At 40.4% G+C, this 20,464-nt stretch overlaps 1 protein-coding gene and 1 long non-coding RNA gene across 8 annotated transcripts in view; one reads left to right on the top strand and one right to left on the bottom strand.

Annotated features, from left to right (window-relative positions):
• Nucleotides 1–761, bottom strand: part of LOC130680297 (uncharacterized) — a 34,200-nt gene extending 33,439 nt beyond the window's left edge. The window contains exon 1 of the long non-coding RNA XR_008993249.1: nucleotides 508–761. This is a non-coding gene — a long non-coding RNA (uncharacterized LOC130680297). The remainder of the gene's footprint in view (nucleotides 1–507) is intronic.
• A 107-nt stretch (nucleotides 762–868) lies between these two features.
• Nucleotides 869–20,464, top strand: part of SLC36A1 (solute carrier family 36 member 1) — a 68,480-nt gene continuing 48,884 nt past the window's right edge. For 4 of the 7 annotated variants that reach the window (XM_036879112.2, XM_036879111.2, XM_036879110.2 and 1 more), the window contains exons 1-2: nucleotides 869–1,012; nucleotides 10,781–10,928. In XM_036879112.2, the coding sequence (XP_036735007.2) occupies nucleotides 10,786–10,928 (143 nt within the window). In that variant the 5' untranslated portion in view covers nucleotides 869–1,012; nucleotides 10,781–10,785. Of the gene's footprint in view, nucleotides 1,013–10,780; nucleotides 10,929–20,464 lie in introns of those variants that run through there. The other 3 variants (XM_057490556.1, XM_036879109.2, XM_057490551.1) reach the window with 3 other exon arrangements.

Below are 20,464 nucleotides of genomic sequence, written 5' to 3'. Positions count from 1 at the left end.
GCTTTACTGAAGCATAATTCACATACAGTAAACTGCACATATTTAAAAAGTATAATTTGATAATTTATATAACATCTATAGTCACCACCACCACAGTCAAGATAGTTCACATGTTTGTCACCTGAGCTTTTCCTTGTGCCCCTTTGTAATTACTCTCTTCTCTCCCTGATCTTCCACCTTTCCCAGGCGATCACTCTGGTGTGTTTTCTGTCACTGGAGATTACTTAACATGTGCTAGAATATCATATAACTGGAATATTTTTTCTGACTTATTTTACTCAGCATAATTATTTTAAGGTTTATCCATGTATAATTATTTTCAGATTTATCCATTTTATAGCTCTATCAATAGCTCATTTTTTTCCTGTTCTTTTTAAAGGATTTTGCAGAGAGGAAGAAAGAGAAGGCTAGATAATACATACACCTGAAACAAACTGAAATGTTGCAGTTCATTTAAAAATGTTACCTAAAAATTTTAAATATATTAAAAAGATAGTGGTACCTTACCTCATAGTTCCATTTCCGACAGCAATCACATATAAGTTTATGTAAACTTCTAAAAACATGACTAGATATTTTTTAAAAATTATAAAAGCAATATATGCTCATAGAAAGGTGTTCAAGAAAATACAGCGAGTATAAAAAAGAGCAATTTTTCACAAACCCGCAGCTGAGGACAGCGCTCTTCGCCTCTGGACTCACTGCGCATGCCCCTATACCAACACCCCGCCCAGTTCCCTCTCCCAGTCCTCACGGTCCTTCCTGCAGAGGCAGCCCTCGGTCGCCAGGTGGTGATGCGGAGCTGGGTATCCAACCTCTGTGAGGAGCGAGCGGCGGCCGCACTCGGGAACATGTGACCTGGGCCTCGGCGTGGGCTCCTGGAACACGTGACGGGGCCCGGAAGCGGCCACCCGGCGGCTAGGGGGATGGCGAGGGCTCGGCGCTGAGGCGGGGCCCGGGGGGCTGTGCTGAAGCGGGAGCCGGAGCCGGAGCAAGTGGTGGAACCCGAGCGGTGAGTCCGCTCGCTGACGGGCTGGGGCTGGTAGCTTGTCACCCCTTCGGCAGTACCCACCTCGCCCTCCGCCGGGGCGCCGCGGATGCTCGGGGCCCGGCAGCCACCTGCCCAGGCTGCGGGTCCGAGTCTCCTGAGCAGCCCCATGCAGGCCCCTCCCGCCCCGGGGATGAGGCGGACAGGAGAGTCCTTTGTCGCCCGTGCTGTCTCCCTTGACCTCCCGTCCTCTTACAGAAGGGAGAGCTGAGGTCCTGAGATGGGAAGGTTCAGCAAGCGACCAGCCGGGTCTCCTCCCTGGCTTCCAGAGGGGTTCTGGCGTCCGGGTTAAGTCGCCAGCCCTGGGCGGGAGCCCTGCTCGGTACTTGATGATAGTGGGTCTTTGGGTCATAGAATACCTGCACTGCAAGGACCCGATAAATCGTCTGGGGCATTCTAGGACACCTGGGGAATTGGAGGGCCAGGAGGGGTCGGGGGCTGCCTAAGGTCACCCAGTGGGTTAGTCCTACCACTCGACCTGCGACTGGAATCCACGTCTCCTCAAGCGACAGTTTCCCTTTCATTACACTGCCTCCTGCGGAAAACTTGACACGTGAAGAGGCGCCCGTTTCCCGTCCGCTTTTATTCCTTTCCCTTTTTTAGCTCTACATCCTCCATCGCTGGGATTGGATTGGCCCTGGGTGTGGCTCCCTGTTAACTGTACACGATTTTTCTGCAAACTTATTATTCTGTAGGTTTTGTTTCTAACCGTCCTGCAATTTTGTTTAAGTCGTATCAAAATACGAAATAAGATTCAGTGTATGTTCCTGGGAGGACAGGTGGCTCCCAGCTGCAGTCGTGGAGAGCCCTGGCATTAACTAGAAGGGTGTAAAGACCTTTGCTTTATTTTTTCCGTAACTTGTCAGATTTGGGGAATACCAGTTATTTGGATACATTTATTTGAGGCTTGATGACATAAGATAGCAGTTGGGTGTAATGCAAAGAATCGGGGAATTAGATTTTGTTCTGATACTTGATTTGCAATCTTGGGTGACTCACATCCTCGCTTGGGTTTAGGTTTCCCAGCCTTAGAATGATGGAGTTGAGTCCTTGAGGGCCTCTTCTGCTGAGACATTCTCTGCATCTAGGTCTGTTTCTTTTCTAATCAGGGAGGTTTTTTCCCCTGTGTGCATTAGTATCTGCCTTGTAACAAGGCTTACTTAATCCAGTTGTTCAGGAGGCAGTTTCCCTACTTATTTCTACATTGCCATGAAATTCTCCTTCTCTTTCTTCCTATCTCTGTATTATGTCCAAGGCAAATGCTGACAGTTGAAAATGGTTTTGACTGAATTTTATTACTTTAAACATGATCAGACCCTCTTTGACTCTTGTCAAAAACCTAGTAATTAATTTGTACATTTAGGGCGTGTTTTCTTTAAAGCTGTTCTTGCAGTCAAGAAGCACAGGGGACACAAAAGGCCTGGTCATATGCTCTGAGTTTGAGACATTCTGGGATGGAGGATATTTAGCAGAGGCTGCTCTGATGATGATTTTAAGCCCCTCTCCCTTTATTTTCTGTTTGTGCCATTTTTCACAAACAGATAAGGACTGTTGAGTCCTTATTTTTCCTTTAAAATCATGCAGCTGTTGAGTCAGCCTCGTCCCTGTGATAGCTTGAAGGGCTCAGAGCTGTGTTTGTCTATTTTAAAGGCAGTGCAAGGAGTTGGATTACACATTTCTTTTGTAATATTCCAGAGACTACAATGAGGGCCAATGGATGGAAGTGTCAAAAGGGAAGTGGTTTTGGGGTGAGCCTAAGAACTTTCAAAGAACTAGCACTCTCTCATGTTGCAACCCAGAACATGGAGGTCCCTGTCACTGGAGATAATTGTTGCTTGGCAATTACTTTTGGAAATATTGTAGATTAGATTATTGTGTTGGGTGGAGGGTTGGACTAGATAAAGTCTAAAATTTTCTTTTAACTCAGGAGTTTTGTGAACTTCAGGACTTGACTTGTCAGCAGGTGGGCTATGAAGTAGAGTAGTTGTAGTAGATGTCCACTTTTGTGAGTGCTTTATTATACCCCTTGCCTCAGGTAACTCTTATCATGTTAAGTACTCCTGCATTTTCTTTCTTTTTTATCCTTCCTCCCCTCCTTAGGGAGTGTCTCAGTTCTTTAAATGCTTCCAGGGTCAGATGCTGAAGAGTTACTGCTGTTAATGATACATTTCTTCTTCCCACCCTGACCTGAATCAAGGTCTTGCACCTGGGTTGTCTGAGTGGACTTTGTTTTCTGCTTTTGCCAACCTGGCCCTGATAACCCCTTCCAGAAGTATAACTGACTAAACCTTTAACACCGAGCTTCCTGAACTGTTGTGGCAGTTCCTAACTATCCTGAACTTCCCTCCTTTGACCAGGCCTTTCTGGGTCTGAACACACAAAGCTATCTCTGTTTAATGGGAGTGAGGTCCAGGGGATGGAACATTCTAATATGACAAAATAGAAACTTAATCATGCTCTTCTTTTATCGCCCCAAGTTTTTCTCGGAAGCCTTGACACCTGGGCCAGTTCTCAGTGCCCCATGCTACTAGGAAAGACAGCTCTGGCATCTCTTTTCCATGAAATTCAGGAACCTGTCTACATGGGTTACCGGGATGCTAATGGCATGTAGATCGCCATTTTCAAGGTGACTTCGCTTAGCTCTCTGGAATGATGGAAGAGGAAGTCTTGCAGAATTTTATTTGTATAGTGAACTTGCTGACTTCTTGTTCTTGAAATTCCCTATGGTAATAATCACAGTTGCCACCGCTAATGAGGGTCTACTGTGGACCAGGCTACACATCTATCTTTTCCTTCTATCTTCATAACAATAATATGATTGTTAATGATATTTTTCAGATGAGGAAACTGAGGCAAAGGGAGACTCAGTAACTCAGGGGCCACATAACTGGACTCTGAACTCTTGTGCTTTTTATTATGCAGAATTTCCCCTGTAGACCTAATCCTTTCTCAGTTTCTTTCAGAGGGAGATTGTAGTGGGAGAGTAGATGATTAATGGTGTGATAGAAAGAACACTGGACTGGGAATCTGTATGCTGTTTTCCATTTCCAAGTCTTTACCCATCTGGGGCCTTGGTTTTCCTACCTCTAAATTGGAAGCTGGAGCTTGATCTTCTTTAAGTCACGCCTTGTCCTAACATCTAGTGAATTTTTATGACTTGGTGTGAAAAGTGAACGTGTTTGCCTCTTCAGCCCCTCCTGTCCAGAGTTTTCTGAAGTCAGCAACTGTTTTGTAGCTGTTTTATAGGAATCTCAAGTTATTGCATTTATTTCTGTGATAGGTTAGATGGAGTTTTATCTGATGCCCTTTAAAAACAAATCATGTGGAAGTCATAAATTTTCACTTCCCTCCCTGTAGACTACATATAGCAACACAGTTGTGTCCTTCCTTGTTCATGTCTTTGGAATTCCAGTAACAGAAAAGAAAAAATGCATCTAGAGAATTTGCTGCTTTCCGGGTTCCAGAGTCCAACCTAATGTAATTATTTCAGAATAATGGGTGGTACTTTTAGTCTACAGATATTGCCAATTCATAAACTCTGGTAGGAGGTGAGGCCTGGGGCGTACCCATCATAATAGGATAATATATTTTAATAGTGCTTTATATAAAGCTGCCTGTAACCATCACTTAGGAAGCTTGTTAAAAATATTATGCTCAGGTTGAATCAGACTGGGCCCAGAAGTCTGTTAGGTGTTTTTTTTTAGCAGTTTTATTGAGATATAATTCATATAGCATATACTTCAGTCATTTAAAGGGTACAATTCAATGCTTTTAGTATATTCACAGAGTTGTGCAACCATCAGCACAATCAATTTTAGAACATTTTCATCATCCCAAATGAAACTCTTGGCCTTTACCACTGATCCCTCCCAACTCCCTAGTCAAAACCCTAGGCAACTACTAATCTACTTTCTATAGGTTTCCCTATTCTGGACTTACATATAAACAAAATCATACAATATATAGAACTCTGTGACTGGCTTTTTTCACTTAGAATAGTGTTTCAAGGTTCACCCATGTTGGAGCATGTATCAGTATTTCATATCTTTTTATCCATTGTATGGTTATTCCACATTTTATTTATCCATTCATCAGGTTTATTTCCACTTTTTGGCTATTAAGAATAATGCTGTTATGAACATTTGTGTGCAAGTTTTTCTGTGGATGTAAGTTTCATTTCAGTATATACCTAGGAGTGGATTTGCTAGGTCCTATGGTAACTATGTTTAGCCTTTGAGGAACTGCCAGACTGTTTTCTAAAGTGGTGGCACCATTTTACACTCCTGAAAGTAGTGTAAGTGGATTCATATTTCTCCACCTTCTCATCAACATTTATCATTCTGTCTTTGATTCTAGCCTCTTGGTTGGTGTGAAGTGGTTATCTTAACTGTGCTTTTTAAATTGCATTTATCTGTTAGGTAATGATGTTGAGTATCTTTTCATGTGATTATTGGCCATTTTCACATCTTTGGCAAAATAGCTTTGTAGATGCTTTGCCCATTTTTTAATTGGATTGTCTTTTTCTTATTGAGTTGTAATAGTTTTTTTATGTGTTCTGGATACAAGTCCCTTATCAGAAATATGATTTGCAGAAATTTTCTCCTATTCCTGTAGGTTGTCTCACTTTCTTGGTGTCCTTTGAAGCACAAATGTTTTTAATTTTGATGATGTCTAATTTACGTATTTTTTTATTTTTTTGCTTATGCTTTTGCTGTCATACGTAAGAAATCATTACCTAATCCAAGGTCATGAGGATTTATGATTATGTTTTCTTCTAAGAGTTTTATAGTTTTTAGCACTTACATTTATGTCTTTGATCCATTTTGAGTTAATTTTTGCATATGGTGTGAGGTAGATTTCCAGCTTCATTCTTTGAATGCAGATAACTTCTTGTCCCAGCATCATTTTTTGAAAAGACTGTTTTTTCCCCATTGAATTGCCTTAGCATCTCTGTCAAAAATCAATTGAGCATAGCTCTAGTTGTTTATTTCTGGACTCTTAATTCTAGCCCATTGATCTATATGTTTATCCTTATGCCAGTACCATATTGTCTTGATTACTGTGGCTTTGTACTAAGATGATATGGGAAGCCCTCCAAATTTGTTCTACTTGTCCAAAATTGTTTTGGCTAATATGGGTCTCTTGAATTTCCATATAAATTTTAGAATCAGCTTGTCAAGTTCTATCAAAAGGTAGCTGGGATTTTGATAGAATTCCATTGAATTTATAAATCAGTTTAGGGAATATCACCAACTTAACAACACTGAATCTATTAATCCATGAACATTGGAAAGTTTTTCATTTATTTAGGTCTTAATTTCTTTCAATAATGTTTTATGGTTTTCATGTACAAGTCTTACACCTACTTGGTTAAATCTATTCCTAAGTATTTTATTCTTTTTGATGCTATTGTAAATGGAACTGTTTTTGCAATTTCATTTTCAGATTGTTTATTGAAAGTGTAAAGAAATATAACTGATTTTTGTATGTTAATCCTATATCCTGCAACTTTGCTGAACCCATTAGTTCAAATAATTTTAGTAGGTAATTTTTTGTGTTTACGAGTCTCCCTTAAAACTATGGTTCAACTTTGGAAATGAAGCTAAATAACACTTTAGTACTCCTCTCCCTCCCTCCACTCCTTTTTCCTCACCTAACCTTCCCATATGCCCAAAAAGAGACCTATAAACATATATAAATGGATTCTCCTTCCCTTATTGGAATTTCCCTTGTTTATTATAGTGGACTTGGAATAGAAACCAATCAGTTAACTCTTAAATAGTTATTTTGACACATTTTAGTATTTTCATATGTGAGTGAGCATCAGTCTGATAGGTGGAGGAAAGATACTCTCAAAGTTTTCATTTGCTGGAAATTAAAGAAATATAAACCAAAATAAGTGTAAGGAACCACCCATCCATCTAAAAACACAAATATAAACATGATAAGATCTCAACATTGCCAGAATTATACAGTCATGTCCATATACTACTAGTGACACTATTGGTTAGTTCAATAATTTTTGTATGGCAAGAACCATAACAATGAGCCTTTTTACCTAGCTCTACTCCAAGGATGTGACTCAGAAATTAAAAACTACTTGTATGAAATCTTTTTAGCTGTGATATAAGGGAGTCATTAAAAAAAAGAATGTAAAAGCCTCAAATCCAACAATTGGGAGCTAGGGAAGCAAATTATTTTATTAATATAATGATAAACCATTATATTGCAACTAACATCATTAGTATGTGCACTGTGCAGATTCAGGGAAGAGTAGATATGAAATAAGTAGGAAAAACCTTAAATCAATGAGAACATTGATAACTAAACAATAGTTATGTAAGGAAAAAGAAGAAAATTTATCAAGGTTATGCAAATAGTTGATAGTTTGATGCAATTTTGGTTGAATGTATACTTGAAGAATTTTTTTTTCCCTACCAGACATGGAGATTTTTCTTAGTAGTTCACTCATTTGGGTCCAATTATCTCACAGAGATTTTGACTTTGTGTCAGTGGGCCACATGTCCAGTGTAAGCTGTGTCCTTTGTCCTCAGGAACCTGAAGAATGAGCCTGTCTTGGACTCCTTATTACCCCCCTCACTCTGGCAGTGGGTACTTAAAGTCTTCTGCAAGGCAGGAATTGGCAATTGCAACAATGAACTAGGAGACCAGGTTTCATCAAAGGGAGCCTAGGGACAGGGTGGCCTTGGAGGCTAGCATTCAGTGGAGAAAGAGCAAGAGCAACAGGAGGAGGCCTTGGTTGCCAGAAAGCCATAGAAGAAATCCAGGGTGCAACTGCACCCACACTGCTTGAATGGCTACATGACAGCTCTGAGACAGGGCTTCTGCTTGGAGTTTTGTAGGGACGGGAAACACACTGTCTCCCAAAGTGATCTTTTCCATTTGGACAACTTTTGATAAAAGGTTCTTCCTAATGTTGATTATGCAGGAATCGAAGAATGTAATTAGTTATACAGCTAATTTCTAGCCTTTTCTAACATACAAAAAGTGTCTGAAAAAAGAGACTTGCAGACAAATCCTGGCTATTACTGAGGGAGACCTGCCTCAAAAGACCTGCTTCCCTTTACTTTCCACCTACTGATCCTATTTCTGACTGGTTTTTGAGGCCCCACAGGACAAGTTGTATCCATAGGACAGCCTTAAGGACAGTTTGTATACCCCCCCAGTTGCCAGTTCTCCAGGTTGAAGCTTCTCAGTGTTTCCAACCATTCCTCATTTAGTTGGTTTGCATCCCCCTCCTAATCCTTGTGCTGACCCCTGGCTACACCACAGGCTGTCATTGTTCCCTTTATAGTGTGCTCCCTGGAACAGAGTACAATTCATGGAAAAAACAAATGGGTGCCGTCATTTACCTGGGGTTCTTTCTCGTCTTAATGCAAGCTACAATTACATCAGCTTGTTTGCCATCTATTATTATATCACTGACTTCTGTTGAACTTACTTTTGGGGCAGTTTCTTAGCAATATTCTGCTGTGAGTAACTTCAGTTTTTATATACAACATTAAGAGTCCTCTTTACAATGTTTGGAATGAATTGAGCATCTATACAAAATAAGCGACCGAGCGGTTTCTTGGTGTTGCGGAGAATTTGGGGAATTTGTCAGTCCCTGTATTCTGTTCTTTCTCCCTCAGTAATATGCAGGATTCATCTGGAAGTCTCTTTTCTCAGACACTTTTTGTATGTTAGAAAAGGCTAGAAATTAGCTGTGTAACTAATTACATTATTTGATTCCTAGAGTATTAGAGCTAGAAAGATGCTCAGAGATATTTTAGTTTAAACTCCCTGCTTGTACATTTGGAACTAAGACCCTAAGCAAATAAAGAAAATTGTTCCAAGTTCCCAAGCAAACTGGTGATAAAGGACATATAGAACCCAGGCCTTCTGCTATACACAGAAGCTAACTTACTAGTTTTTGCCTGAACAGCAGCTTTCAACGGCCTATAATAAGATATAGCTTTATCTTAAGATACAGCTTTTTTTTTTCATAGCCTTTTTTCCCCTGGCCCTCTTATGAGTTTAATTGCCCCACTGCTAGATGACTTCCTTGAATTCCTCCAACATGTGAGTCAATAATGCCCTCTTAGATATTTAGCAAGGTCACACCGGTGGTGAAGCTAGGCAGGATCTTCTCTAGGACTTCTAAGTCCTTTACTGGCTTTCTGCCAAGCACCTTCCTTGTGAGATTATGTGGGGTGCTTCCTCCTCTATTAGAGTTGGTGGAAGAAAATGAGTTCACCCCTGGGTCACCCAGGTTCCAGGGTGGGACAGGTTTCCAAAGAGTCCCCTGGGACCAGACCTGTCCTCTGGCAGCCACTGTTGGGTTTTGGGTGGGCTGACTGCCGGAGATCGTGCCTCCTCATTACGCACCTGAGACAGCACAGCAGACTCAGGGTGGGCATCCAGCCACATGCTGGGGAGAGCCCTGTACAGGCGGGCAGTTGTGCTGGGATGCCAAGGGTCAGAAGGATTTTTGTAATTTTTAATGTTAGTGTACCTTAGTTTTCCTCACCTGATTGCAGATTCTTGGAGGGCAGGAAGTTGACTCCTTTTCATTATAGTATTCCTTCATTTCAAGTGGCTATGTATTCAGTAGATGTTTCCAGATGCATCAGGATATATGTTTACTGCTTTAGTGCTACCTGGCTGTAGCAAAGCAGGTTCCTGCTCTTTTTAGGGGTTGATCCTTCATCTGCAAACTGAGCCTCTGAAGGCTCTTGTAGCAACAGTCTCTAGGATTCTGGGAACCTACATGACTCTTACAATGTATCCTTACTGTGTATTTTGGAGAAGTCATTCTTCTCTTTTCTGTAGTGGCACATTACTGAGAAAGTCCACCCAGGGAACAACACCCTCAACATCCTTCCCCAACATACAACAGGAAGGGTTTCTTTTTTTACCATATTAAAAAAATTGGCAGATCTGTAAAAATCAAAAGGAAGGGTTGTGGAGGAGCCAATGGTGAGCCCTCCTATGCTCCTGTCTTCCTGTGAGCTGCTTTCAGTTGCCAGTTCTTAGTATGCAGACCGGTTGCAAGAAACGAGTCCTAAGGTAAGCAGGTAAGAGTCCCTGATGACCTCCAAAGAGTTTAGGATAGGCCAGAGGTCACGGCAGAGAGAGAGAAAGATGTCTGTGGCTCTTGAACCTGGTGAAGAGTTTGAGCAGAACTAGGTGATAGGAAGGGGATTTCTTGAATATAACAAGGTTCGTTTCTCTAGTGAATGCAGAGAAAAGAAGGATTTAATGAGGAACAGTCAGGTTCCATCCTCTGAGAGCTTGCTCTTGGGGAAGATGGATGTAGATACAATATTATTGTTCAAGGTCAAAGAAATTAGCTCCAAGGAAGGGATAATTATCCCAAGCTACGGACAAGGAAGGTTTCCTGGAAGTGCGCAGCTGCATCCTCCCTGACACCTCCCAAGCGGTACCTCACCTTTGCTTTGTTCAGTTGTGCTGTGGCAAATTTAGAAATTGATGAGTGTGGCACCCACTGGGAATGTTGGGAGGCAGAAGTCAAGTGAGCTCAGCCCGCCCATGTGTACTTTGCACCTTTTCCATTTCCCTTAGGATCAGGCACTATCACTGTACTTAATCCAGAGTGCACCTGTCCCTGAGAGGCTGTACCAATGGCTGCTTCTGCCCCAGAGCCCACTCCAGGCTTGGAGCTAAAGGCCCCAGCCACTGGTGGTCTTAGCGCCGACCCTGTCTCCCCAGCTACCATGTCCACACAGAGACTTCGGAATGAGGACTACCATGACTACAGCTCCACGGATGTGAGCCCAGAGGAGAGCCCGTCCGAAGGTCTCAACAACTTCTCTTCCTCCAGCTCCTACCAGCGGTTTGGGGAGAGCAACAGTACAACGTAAGTAACTGTTTCTTCTGCTCTCCTTGGTGGGAACCATGTTACTAAATTCTGTATTAGTAACATAGTCTCCCTTAGCATTACTTTGCTCCTGCATGCTACAAATTTCCCACTCTACAGTTGAAAGTAAAATGTAAAGAGATTAGGCAAGAAACAGCACTGAGATGTGAGCTCCCTGCCTGCCCCCTCTAGCCTGTTTCCTATTCTTTGTCCATTTCAGCTGTGTTGGTTCCAACAGGCTGGTGCTGGTCAGTCTGCACATAAGAAAAACTTCTAGAGAGAACATTATCTTAATTTAGAACCATAGGTCATCTGTGCTAGAACCTCAAATACCTCCAAGCGCAATCGGAAGCCTCCTTTGTAAAATCTCCCTGACTTCTGTCTGTATCACTAAACAGCCAGGTCATTTGGCTGAAGAAGTGGGAAGAGGGAGGAAAAACTCCTGCACTTAAAAAATTCACAGGGTTGATAGAGAAGAGGATCTGCTTTGTATTCCCTAAGGAAGGTTTAACTCTTATTCCTGGAAACAGAATCCCAAGACTCATCTGGGCTGAGTTTGGCCCTCTTTGGGCCTCAGTTTCTCCAAATAAGATACTTGAGGATCCCATTCTGAAGCTGTACAGACTGGTGCTCAACACTCAGCTTAGAAGATTCAGAGGAAGGCTTTCTACCCCACTGAGATCTCTTACTCAGTCTGCATCTCAGCAGACCCCTGTTATTTTCCGTGGATGCCAGGATCCCATCTTTTGCAGCCCTTCTGTTTATTTCTCAAGCTTAGCTATCACCATTTTTGTGGCCCCTGGCAGGCTGGGTGTGACTTACTGATGGCTCTTTTAGTCTAAGACTTACTCTGACCCCTGTGACTGCCCAAGGAGACCACAGAAGCTTCTCTTGGGGCTCATTACTGGGGAGGCTCTCTCTGGCTGTAGTCTTTCTTGGTGCAGGGAATTTTCTCTTGTGAACTGGAATAGAGCTAGATGATATGGTCTGTCCACATTATCAGCCCCTCTCCACCACTAACTGATTTCTGCTCATAAAGATTCAGTCCCTGTAGCTTATTTCTCATGTGGCATGCTTTTGGGGATTCCCTTTTTGCTTTCAATGTTAGCCGATGGGAAAGATGGCTTAAAGCACAACTGGCAGCAGTGAGGACCGTATTTCCCCTCTTTCCCCAACCTTATCCACCCAGTTGGCTTCCCACAGGCAGAAGGAGCTCCAGATGCAGTCAGTGATACAATAGCTTCCCTTCCCAGGTCATGCTTGTTACTGTGAAATACTTCTTCTAAGTGTCTGTCTCTATAGTTTCCCTTCTAGTTTTTCTCCTTGTTCTCGGACATCAACTTGTCTATGCAATGCTTAACCATATGGAGTCTAGATTTTCATTTTTAAAGGGACCTCTCAGAAGTTCAAAACCAGCCAGCTGGTAACTTCAGGATTATATGTAATGGTTTTGTTTGTATTGAATATAATGCATGCCTTTTAGTTGTTCTGAATATCCCTTTTTTTCACATTGGGTTGTACTTGTCAGCTCCAGATAATTTCCCCTTGTTTGTTAGAAATTGAGCAAATCAGAAGACACCTTCCTTGGGCTTGTATTGGGACATTTTCCAGGGTATCCTTTGTTTTAAGGACCCATCCTGCCCTGATACTGTGATATAAGGTGGGTATCCAGGAAAGCCTACGTGTAAGTAATGTCAGGCATCCCATCACAAGTGGTACAGGAGAAAGTACTTCCTTGGGACTTGGATGGTTAGTTGAGTACTTGCATAGAGCCTGGATCCACACAAGCATTTATGTGTAGAAAACATACCAAGTATGATTAAGGTATAAGCTGATTTGGGGGTTCTTATTAGCTCAAGTGAATCTCTAACATGTGAGAAGCTTAGAGACAAGTTTTTGAACTGATTCCTTGTCTATTTGTGCCTTGCCCCACTCTGTTATCTACTTTTCCAAGGAACAAAGTCTAAGGAACAAAGTATATACATGAACATGGCTCTTCTAGGGGGTAAGGGCTCAGGAAAAATCCCTAATCAGGGGTGCAGATAGGAACCCCACACACTACCAGGGTGGTGTGTTTAGGTTGGGTGTTAGGGTTAGATTATTTCCTAACCCTTGGTGTCATCAGGCTGATGATCACTGCTTTGATGACAGCCTCACTTCACTCTGTAGGGCACATTTTTCTTCTTGTCGCCCTGTTGCGTTACATCATTCCAGCCACTTTGATTGAGCTTCGGTACTTCTTCCCCAGCTGGCAGACTGAGAAACCAGTTGACTGAAGCTAGGTTTCCTAAGTTATCTGGAGCAGCCATTTGAAAAGTGTGGTCTTCAGACCCTTTGGGGTTCCCAAGATCGTTTCAAGAAGTCTGTGAGATCAAAACTATTTCCATAATAATACTAAGATGTTATTTGCCCTTTCACTGTGTTGACATTGCCCTGATGGCACAGAAGCAAAATAGGGTAAAATTCTGGTGCCTTAGCATAAATCAAGGCAGTGCCAATTTATGCTAGTTGTCGTTGTATTTTTTGAAATTTTAGTATCATTAATATACAATTACATTAGTAACACTGTGGTTACTAGATACCCCCAATTATCAAGTCCCCACCACATACCCCATTACAGTCACTGTGCATCAGAGTAGTAAGATGCTATAGAGTCACTACTTGTCTTCTCAGTGCTATACCGCCTTCCCCGTGCCCCCCCTACATTGTGTGTGCTAATCATAATGCCCCTTATTCCCCTTCTCCCTCCCATCCCACCCACCCTCCCTGTCCCTTACCCTTTGGCGACTGTTAGTCCATTCTTGGGTTCTGTGAGTCTGCTGCTGTTTTGTTCCTTCAGTTTTTGCTTTGTTCTTATGCTCCACAGATGAGTGAAATCATTTGGTACTTGTCTTTCCCCGCCTGGCTTATTTCACAGAGCATAATACCCTCTAGCTCCATCCATGTTGTTGCAAATGGTAGGGTTTGTTTTCTTCTTATGGCTGAATAATATTCCATTGTGTATATGTACCACATCTTCTTTATCCACTCATCTACTGATGGACACTTAGGTTGCTTCCATTTCTTGACTATTGTAAATAGTGCTGTGATAAATATAGGGGTGCATCTGTCTTTTGAAACTGAGAAACTTTATTCTTAGGATAAATTCCTAGGAGTGGAATTCCTGGGTCAAGTGTTAGTTCCAGTTTTAGTTTTTTGAGGAACCTCCATACTGCTTTCCACAATGGTTGAACTAGTTTACATTCCCACCAGCAGTATAGGAGGGTTCCCCTTTCTCCGCATCTTTACCAGCATTTGTTGTTCCTATTCTTTTCTATGTTGGCCATCCTAACTGGCATGAGGTGATACCTCATTGTGGTTTTAATTTGCATTTCCCTGATAATTAGTGATGTGGAACATCTTTTCATGTGCCTGTTGGCTATCTGAATTTCTTCTTTGGAAAATTGTCTGTTCATATCCTCCACCCATTTTTTAATAGGGTTATTTGCTTTTTGGGTGTTGAGGCATGTGATTCTTTATGTATTTTGGATGTTAACTCCTTGTCAGATATGTCATTTACAAATATATTCTCCCATACTGTAGGATGCCTTTTTGTTCTGTTGATGGTGTCCTTTGCTGTCAGGAGCTTTTTTAGCATGATGTAGTTCCATTTGTTCATTTTTTATTTTGTTTCCATTGTCTGAGGAGATGCGTTCAGGAAAAAGTTGCTCATGTTAATATTCAGGAGATTTTTGCCAATGTTTTCTCCTAAGCATTTTATGGTTTCATGACTTACATTCAGGTCTTGATCCATTTTGAGTTTACTTTGTGTTTGGGGTTAGACAATAATCCAGTTTCATTCTCTTGCATGTAGCTGTCCAGTTTTGCCAACACCAGCTATTGAAGAGGCTGTCATTTCCCCATTGTATGTTCATGGCTCCTTTATCATATATTAATTAACCATATATGCTTGGGTTTATATCTGGGCTCTCTAGTCTGTTTCATTGGTCTGTGGGTCTGTTCTTGTGCCAGTACCAAATTGTCTTGATCACTTGATTACTACAAATTGTAGCTTTGTAGTACAGTTTGAAGTCAGGGAGCATAATCCCCTCAGCTTTATTCTTCCTTCTCAGGATTGCTTTGGCTATTTGGGGTCTTTTGTGGTTCCATATGATTTTTAGAACCATTTGCTCTAGTTCGTTGAAGAATGCTGTTGGTATTTTGATAGGGATTGAATTGAATCTGTACATTGCTTTAGGGAGCATGGCCATTTTGACAATATTAATTCTTCCTATCCATGAGCACGAGATGTTTCCACTTATTGGTATCTTCTTTAATTTCTCTTATGAGTGTCTTGTAGTTTTCAGGGTATAGGTCTTTCACTTCCTTGGTTAGGTTTATTCCTAGGTATTTTATTCTTTTTGATGCAGTTGTGAATGGAGTTGTTTTCCTGATTTCTTTTCTGCTATTCATTGTTAGTGTATAGGAATGCAATAGATTTCTGTGTATTAATTTTGTATCCCACAACTTTGCTGAATTCAGATATTAAATCTAGTAGTTTTGGAGTGGATTCTTTAGGGTTTTTTATGTAGGATTCTTTAGTGTCATGCCATCTGCAAACAGGGACAGTTTAACTTCTTCCTTGCCATTCTGTATGCCTTTTATTTCTTTGTGTTGTCTGATTGCCGTGGTAGGACCTCCAGAACTATGTTGAATGAAAGTGGGGAGAGTGGACATCCTTGTCTTGTTCCCGACCTTAAAGGAAAAGCTTTCAGCTTCTTGCTGTTAAGTATGATGTTGGATGTGCATTTGTCATATATAGCCTTTATTATGTTTGAGGTACTTGCCCTCTATACCCATTTTGTTGAGAGTTTTTATCATGAATGGATGTTTAATTTTGTCAAATGCTTTTGCAGCATCTATGGAGATAATCATGTGGTTTTTGTCCTTCTTTTTGTTGATGTGATGAATGATGTTGATGGGTTTTTGAATGTTGTACCATCCTTGCATCCCTGGGATGAATACCACTTGATCATGATGGATGATCTTTTTGATGTATTTTTGAATTCGGTTTGCTACTGTTTTGTTGAGTATTTTTGCATCTATGTTCATCAGGGATATTGGTCTGTAATTTTCTTTTTTTGTGGTGTCTTTGTCTGGTTTTGGTATTAGAGAGATGCTGGCCTCATAGAAGGAGTTTGAGAGTATTCTCTCCTCTTCTACTCTTTGGAAAACTTTAAGGAGATGGGTATTAGGTCTTCACCAAAATTCAGCAGTGAAACTATCTGGTAAAGAGGTTTTGTTCTTAGCTAGTTTTTTGATTACCAATTCAATTTCCTTGCTGTTGATTGGTCTATTCAGATTTTCTGTTTCTTCCTGGGTCAGTCTTGGAAGGTTGTATTTTTCTAGTTGTCCATTTCTTCTAGGTTATACAGTTTGTTAGCATATAATTTTTCATAGTATTCTCTCATAATTCTTTGTATTTCTCTGGTGTCCGTAGTGATTTTTCCTTTCTCATTTCTGATTCTATTTGTGTGTGTGTGTGTGTGTGTGTGTGTGTGTGTGTGTGGACTCTCTTTTTCTCTTGATAAGTGTTGCTGGGGGTTTATCTATTTTGTTTATTTCCTAGAAGAATCAGCTCCTGCTTTCATTGATTCTTTCTGTTGTTGTATTCTTCCCGATTTTATTTATTTCATCTCTAGTCTTTATTATGTCCCTCCTACTACTGAGTTTGAGTCTCATTTGTTCTTCTTTTTCTACTTCGGTTAATTGTGAGTTTACACTGTTCATTTGGGATTGTTCTTTCCTGAGGCAGGCCTGTATTGCAATATACTTCCCTCTTAGCACGGCCTTCGCTGTGTCCCACAGATTTTGCAGTGTTGAATTATTGTTGTCATTTGTCTCCATATATTGCTTGATCTCTGTTTTTATTTGTTCATTGATCCATTGATTATTTAGGAGCATGTTATTAAGCCTCCACGTGTTTATGCGCTTTTTCAGTTTCTTTGTGTAATTTATTTCTAGCTTCACGCCTTTGTGATCTGAGAAGTTGGTTGGTACAATTTCAATCTTTTTGAATTTACTGAGGCTCTTTTTGTGGCCTAGTATATGGTCTATTCTGGAGAATGTTCCATGTGCACTTGAGAAGAATGTGTATCCTGTTGATTTTGGTTGGAGTGTTCTGTAGATGTCTGCTAGGTCCACCAGTTCTAATACATTGTTCAGTGCCTCTGTGTCCTTACTTATTTTCTGTCTGGTGGATCTGTCCTTTGGAGTGAATGGTATGTTGATGTCTCCTAAAATGAATGCATTGCATTCTATTTCCTCCTTTAGTTCTGTTAGTATTTGTTTCACATATGCTGGTGCTCCTGTGTTGGGTGCATATATATTTATAATGGTTATATCCTCTTGTTGGACTGCCCCCTTTATCATTATGTAATGTCCTTCTTTATCTCTTGTTACTTTCTTTGTTTTGAAGTCTATTTTGTCTGATACTAGTACTGCAACACCTGCTTTTTTTCTCCCCGTTTTTTGCTTGAAATATGTTTTTCCATCCCTTGACTTTTAGTCTGTGCATGTCTTTGGGTTTGAGATGAGTCTCTTGTAAGCAGCATATAGATGGGTCTTGCTTTTTTATCCATTCTATTACTCTGTGTCTTTTGATTGGTGCATTCAGTCCATTTACATTTAGGGTGATTATGGATAGGTATGTACTTATTGCCATTGCAGGCTTTAGATTCCTGGTTACCAAAGATTCAAGGGTAATTCCCTTACTTTTTGACAGTCTAATTTAACTCACTTAGTATGCTACTACAAACACAACCTAAAGATTCTTTTTTTTCTTCTTCCTTTTTCTTCCTCCTCCATTGTTTATATATTAGATGTCATATTCTGTACTCTTTGTCTGTCCCTTGATTGACTTTGGGGGTAGTTGGTTTGATTTTGCATCTGCTTAATAATTAATTGTTCTACTTTGCTGTTGTTTTATTTCTCCTGTTGACTGCTATTTAGCCTTAGGAATACTTCCATCTATAGCAGTCCCTCCAAAATGCACTGTAGAGGTGGTTTGTGGAAGGCGTCATTGTATTTTGCACTGCCACACATGTAGAAAGAGTAAGCCAGGTTCACTTAAGCATGCCCTTGATGATTTTAATCAAATTGTTAATTTTATTAAATCTTAAACCTTCAGTACCAGTTTTTTAGTATTCCCTTAATACTTTTACTGTGCACCTAAGTGTGGTACTTGTCTCAAGGACAAGATTTTGAGTGATTATTTGAATTGTGACCTGGATGGGCTAGCCACTTTTTTTTTTGTAGAACACTATTTTTGCTAGGAGGAAGAACTAATAAATTAAAGGTTATTCAGACCTGAGAACTTGGCAGACATTTTCTTGAAAATGAAAAGAATGACACCATCACCTCAAGGAAAACTATCAACAGTATTTCTTGCCCACAATAAAATGTGAGCTTTTAAGCAAAATTAGAAAAAAACTTCTATTCAGTTCTGTACCGTTGACAGCTTCCCATTAAAGACTTTAATGATGAGATCATTAATATTAGTAAATGTGATATTTTTGGATACTGTGTAATGAAATGTGCCAGCCTTTGGAAGATCCTTATAACTCCAGGGACCAATCTTCCAAACGACCAAAGTGTGATGTTAGAAAATTGTGCATGGGTAGAAGATTCACTCCAAGAGCAAGATCACCAGTGGTTTTAATGTGAATCTCAAAGGGTGTGCAACGTTCAGATTCCACATTTCAGCTGACTTCTAAGAAACAACAATGTGTCAAGTTTTGGGATAGTATTAAAGAAAAAGTACCACCGTTGTCTGAAGTGGCTATTAAAATACATTCCAACCACATGTCTCTGGGAGGACAGATTTTCTTCCTGTACTTCAACCAAAACAACCTATCACAGCAGAATGAATGTAGAAGTAGATAATTCACTGTCAAGCAGGTACCATTAAAGAGATTTGCAAAAAAGTAAATTAGTGCCATTCTTCTCACACTTTATTTTTTGGAAAATAGAGTTACTTTTCATTAGAAAAATCTTACATTAACATATAAGAGCAACACTAAACTGTGTTTTCTACCTTTATCCTGTATCTACCTACCACTTCAGCATTTTATTAAAAATAATAATAGTATAGAGAGAAATGTGGTATCCACATATAAATCAAGTATAAAAATCAAATGAGTATTCATATTTGAACTGACTGTTTATAGTTCATAATGCATGAGCAAAACCGAAAGTTTCTGTGATGACTGCCCTTGTACTGTTCACCGTGTAATTTATTCACTATGTAAGAATTTGTTCTACATGTAAGAACTTGTTTGTTATGCCTCAGAAGATTGGAGACTGACGAAAATTAGGCTTGGGGTGGATTAATGATTGTGCATTGAGCATTGACCCCCCCTATACAGAATTTTATTGTTGTCAACAACCATTTGATCAATAAATATGAGAGATGCCCTCACACACACACACACACACAAAAAAAAGTACACACTTCCAATTGTAAAATAAATAAGTAACCGGGATGTAATGTATAGCATAAGGAATATAGTCAAAATATTATAACAACTTGGTATGGTGATAGCTGGTACCTAGAATTATCATGTATATAAATGTTGAATCACTGTGTTGTACACTTGAAACTAATGTAATACTGTGTGTCAACTACCCTTCAATAAAAATAAATAAATAAATAAATAAATAAAACATGTAAGAGGTTCATTTTTACTTATTTAATAAATTTAATAGATATTTTATTTATTAAACAGATATAATCCATGTAAGCAAAAGCTATTTGGGATCCTTAGTAGTTTATCTCTATAAAGGGATCTTGAGGCCAAGAAGTACAAGAACTACTGATTTGGACCATAAACATAACTACAGAGATTTGCAAAGCTTTTCACCCTACCATCTCCAGTAGTGAAGACTTTGTGGTCCATGGAGTTGATTTTGTGGTATTCATAGGGTTTTGGGTAATCCCAGCTTGGGGCCATTGATTTTTAAAAAGAGTAATTTTGGTCAATCGCCTAGAATCCTAGTGTTTTGGAGCTGAAGGGATGGAAACTTTGTTGTCTGGGCCAGTCCCCTCACTCTGCAGGTGAGACAACAGGCTGAGGGAAGGGAAGGGAATTATTATACGGAGTTAATGGCAGAACCAGGGCTAGAGGAGCCTGATTTCCTGAGGCGCAGCTCAGAGGCATTTGGGGGAGGCCTCTGGTAGGCAGGTGGGGTTGCTACAATGCTTACCTTTGCCTTAAGTGGATTAAACATTTGCCAAGGTAGAAATTTGATTGACCCATCATCCTGCCCATAAGCTTCCAGCCACTGGCTGCTGATAGTGAAGGAGTCATCCCTGAGCCCTTAACGACCCTTGCTGGACTCAGGAGAGTCCGGGAGAGCATTCAGCCTCTTCTCGTTTAGACTCAAAGCAGTTTTCTTGATTATTCCTGAAAAGCTTGGCGGGAGGTGGGGGGAGGGTCGGGGTGGGGGCAATAGGAAGGTGAAGAGATTTTCTTCTTGGCGGTAGAAGGAGAAAATAC

This window comes from Manis pentadactyla, chromosome 2 (assembly GCF_030020395.1).
Source record: "Manis pentadactyla isolate mManPen7 chromosome 2, mManPen7.hap1, whole genome shotgun sequence".
NCBI classification, from domain to species: domain Eukaryota; kingdom Metazoa; phylum Chordata; class Mammalia; order Pholidota; family Manidae; genus Manis; species Manis pentadactyla.
The sequence above is the reverse complement of the archived record's forward strand: the minus strand, read 5'-3'. Positions and strand labels throughout refer to the sequence as shown.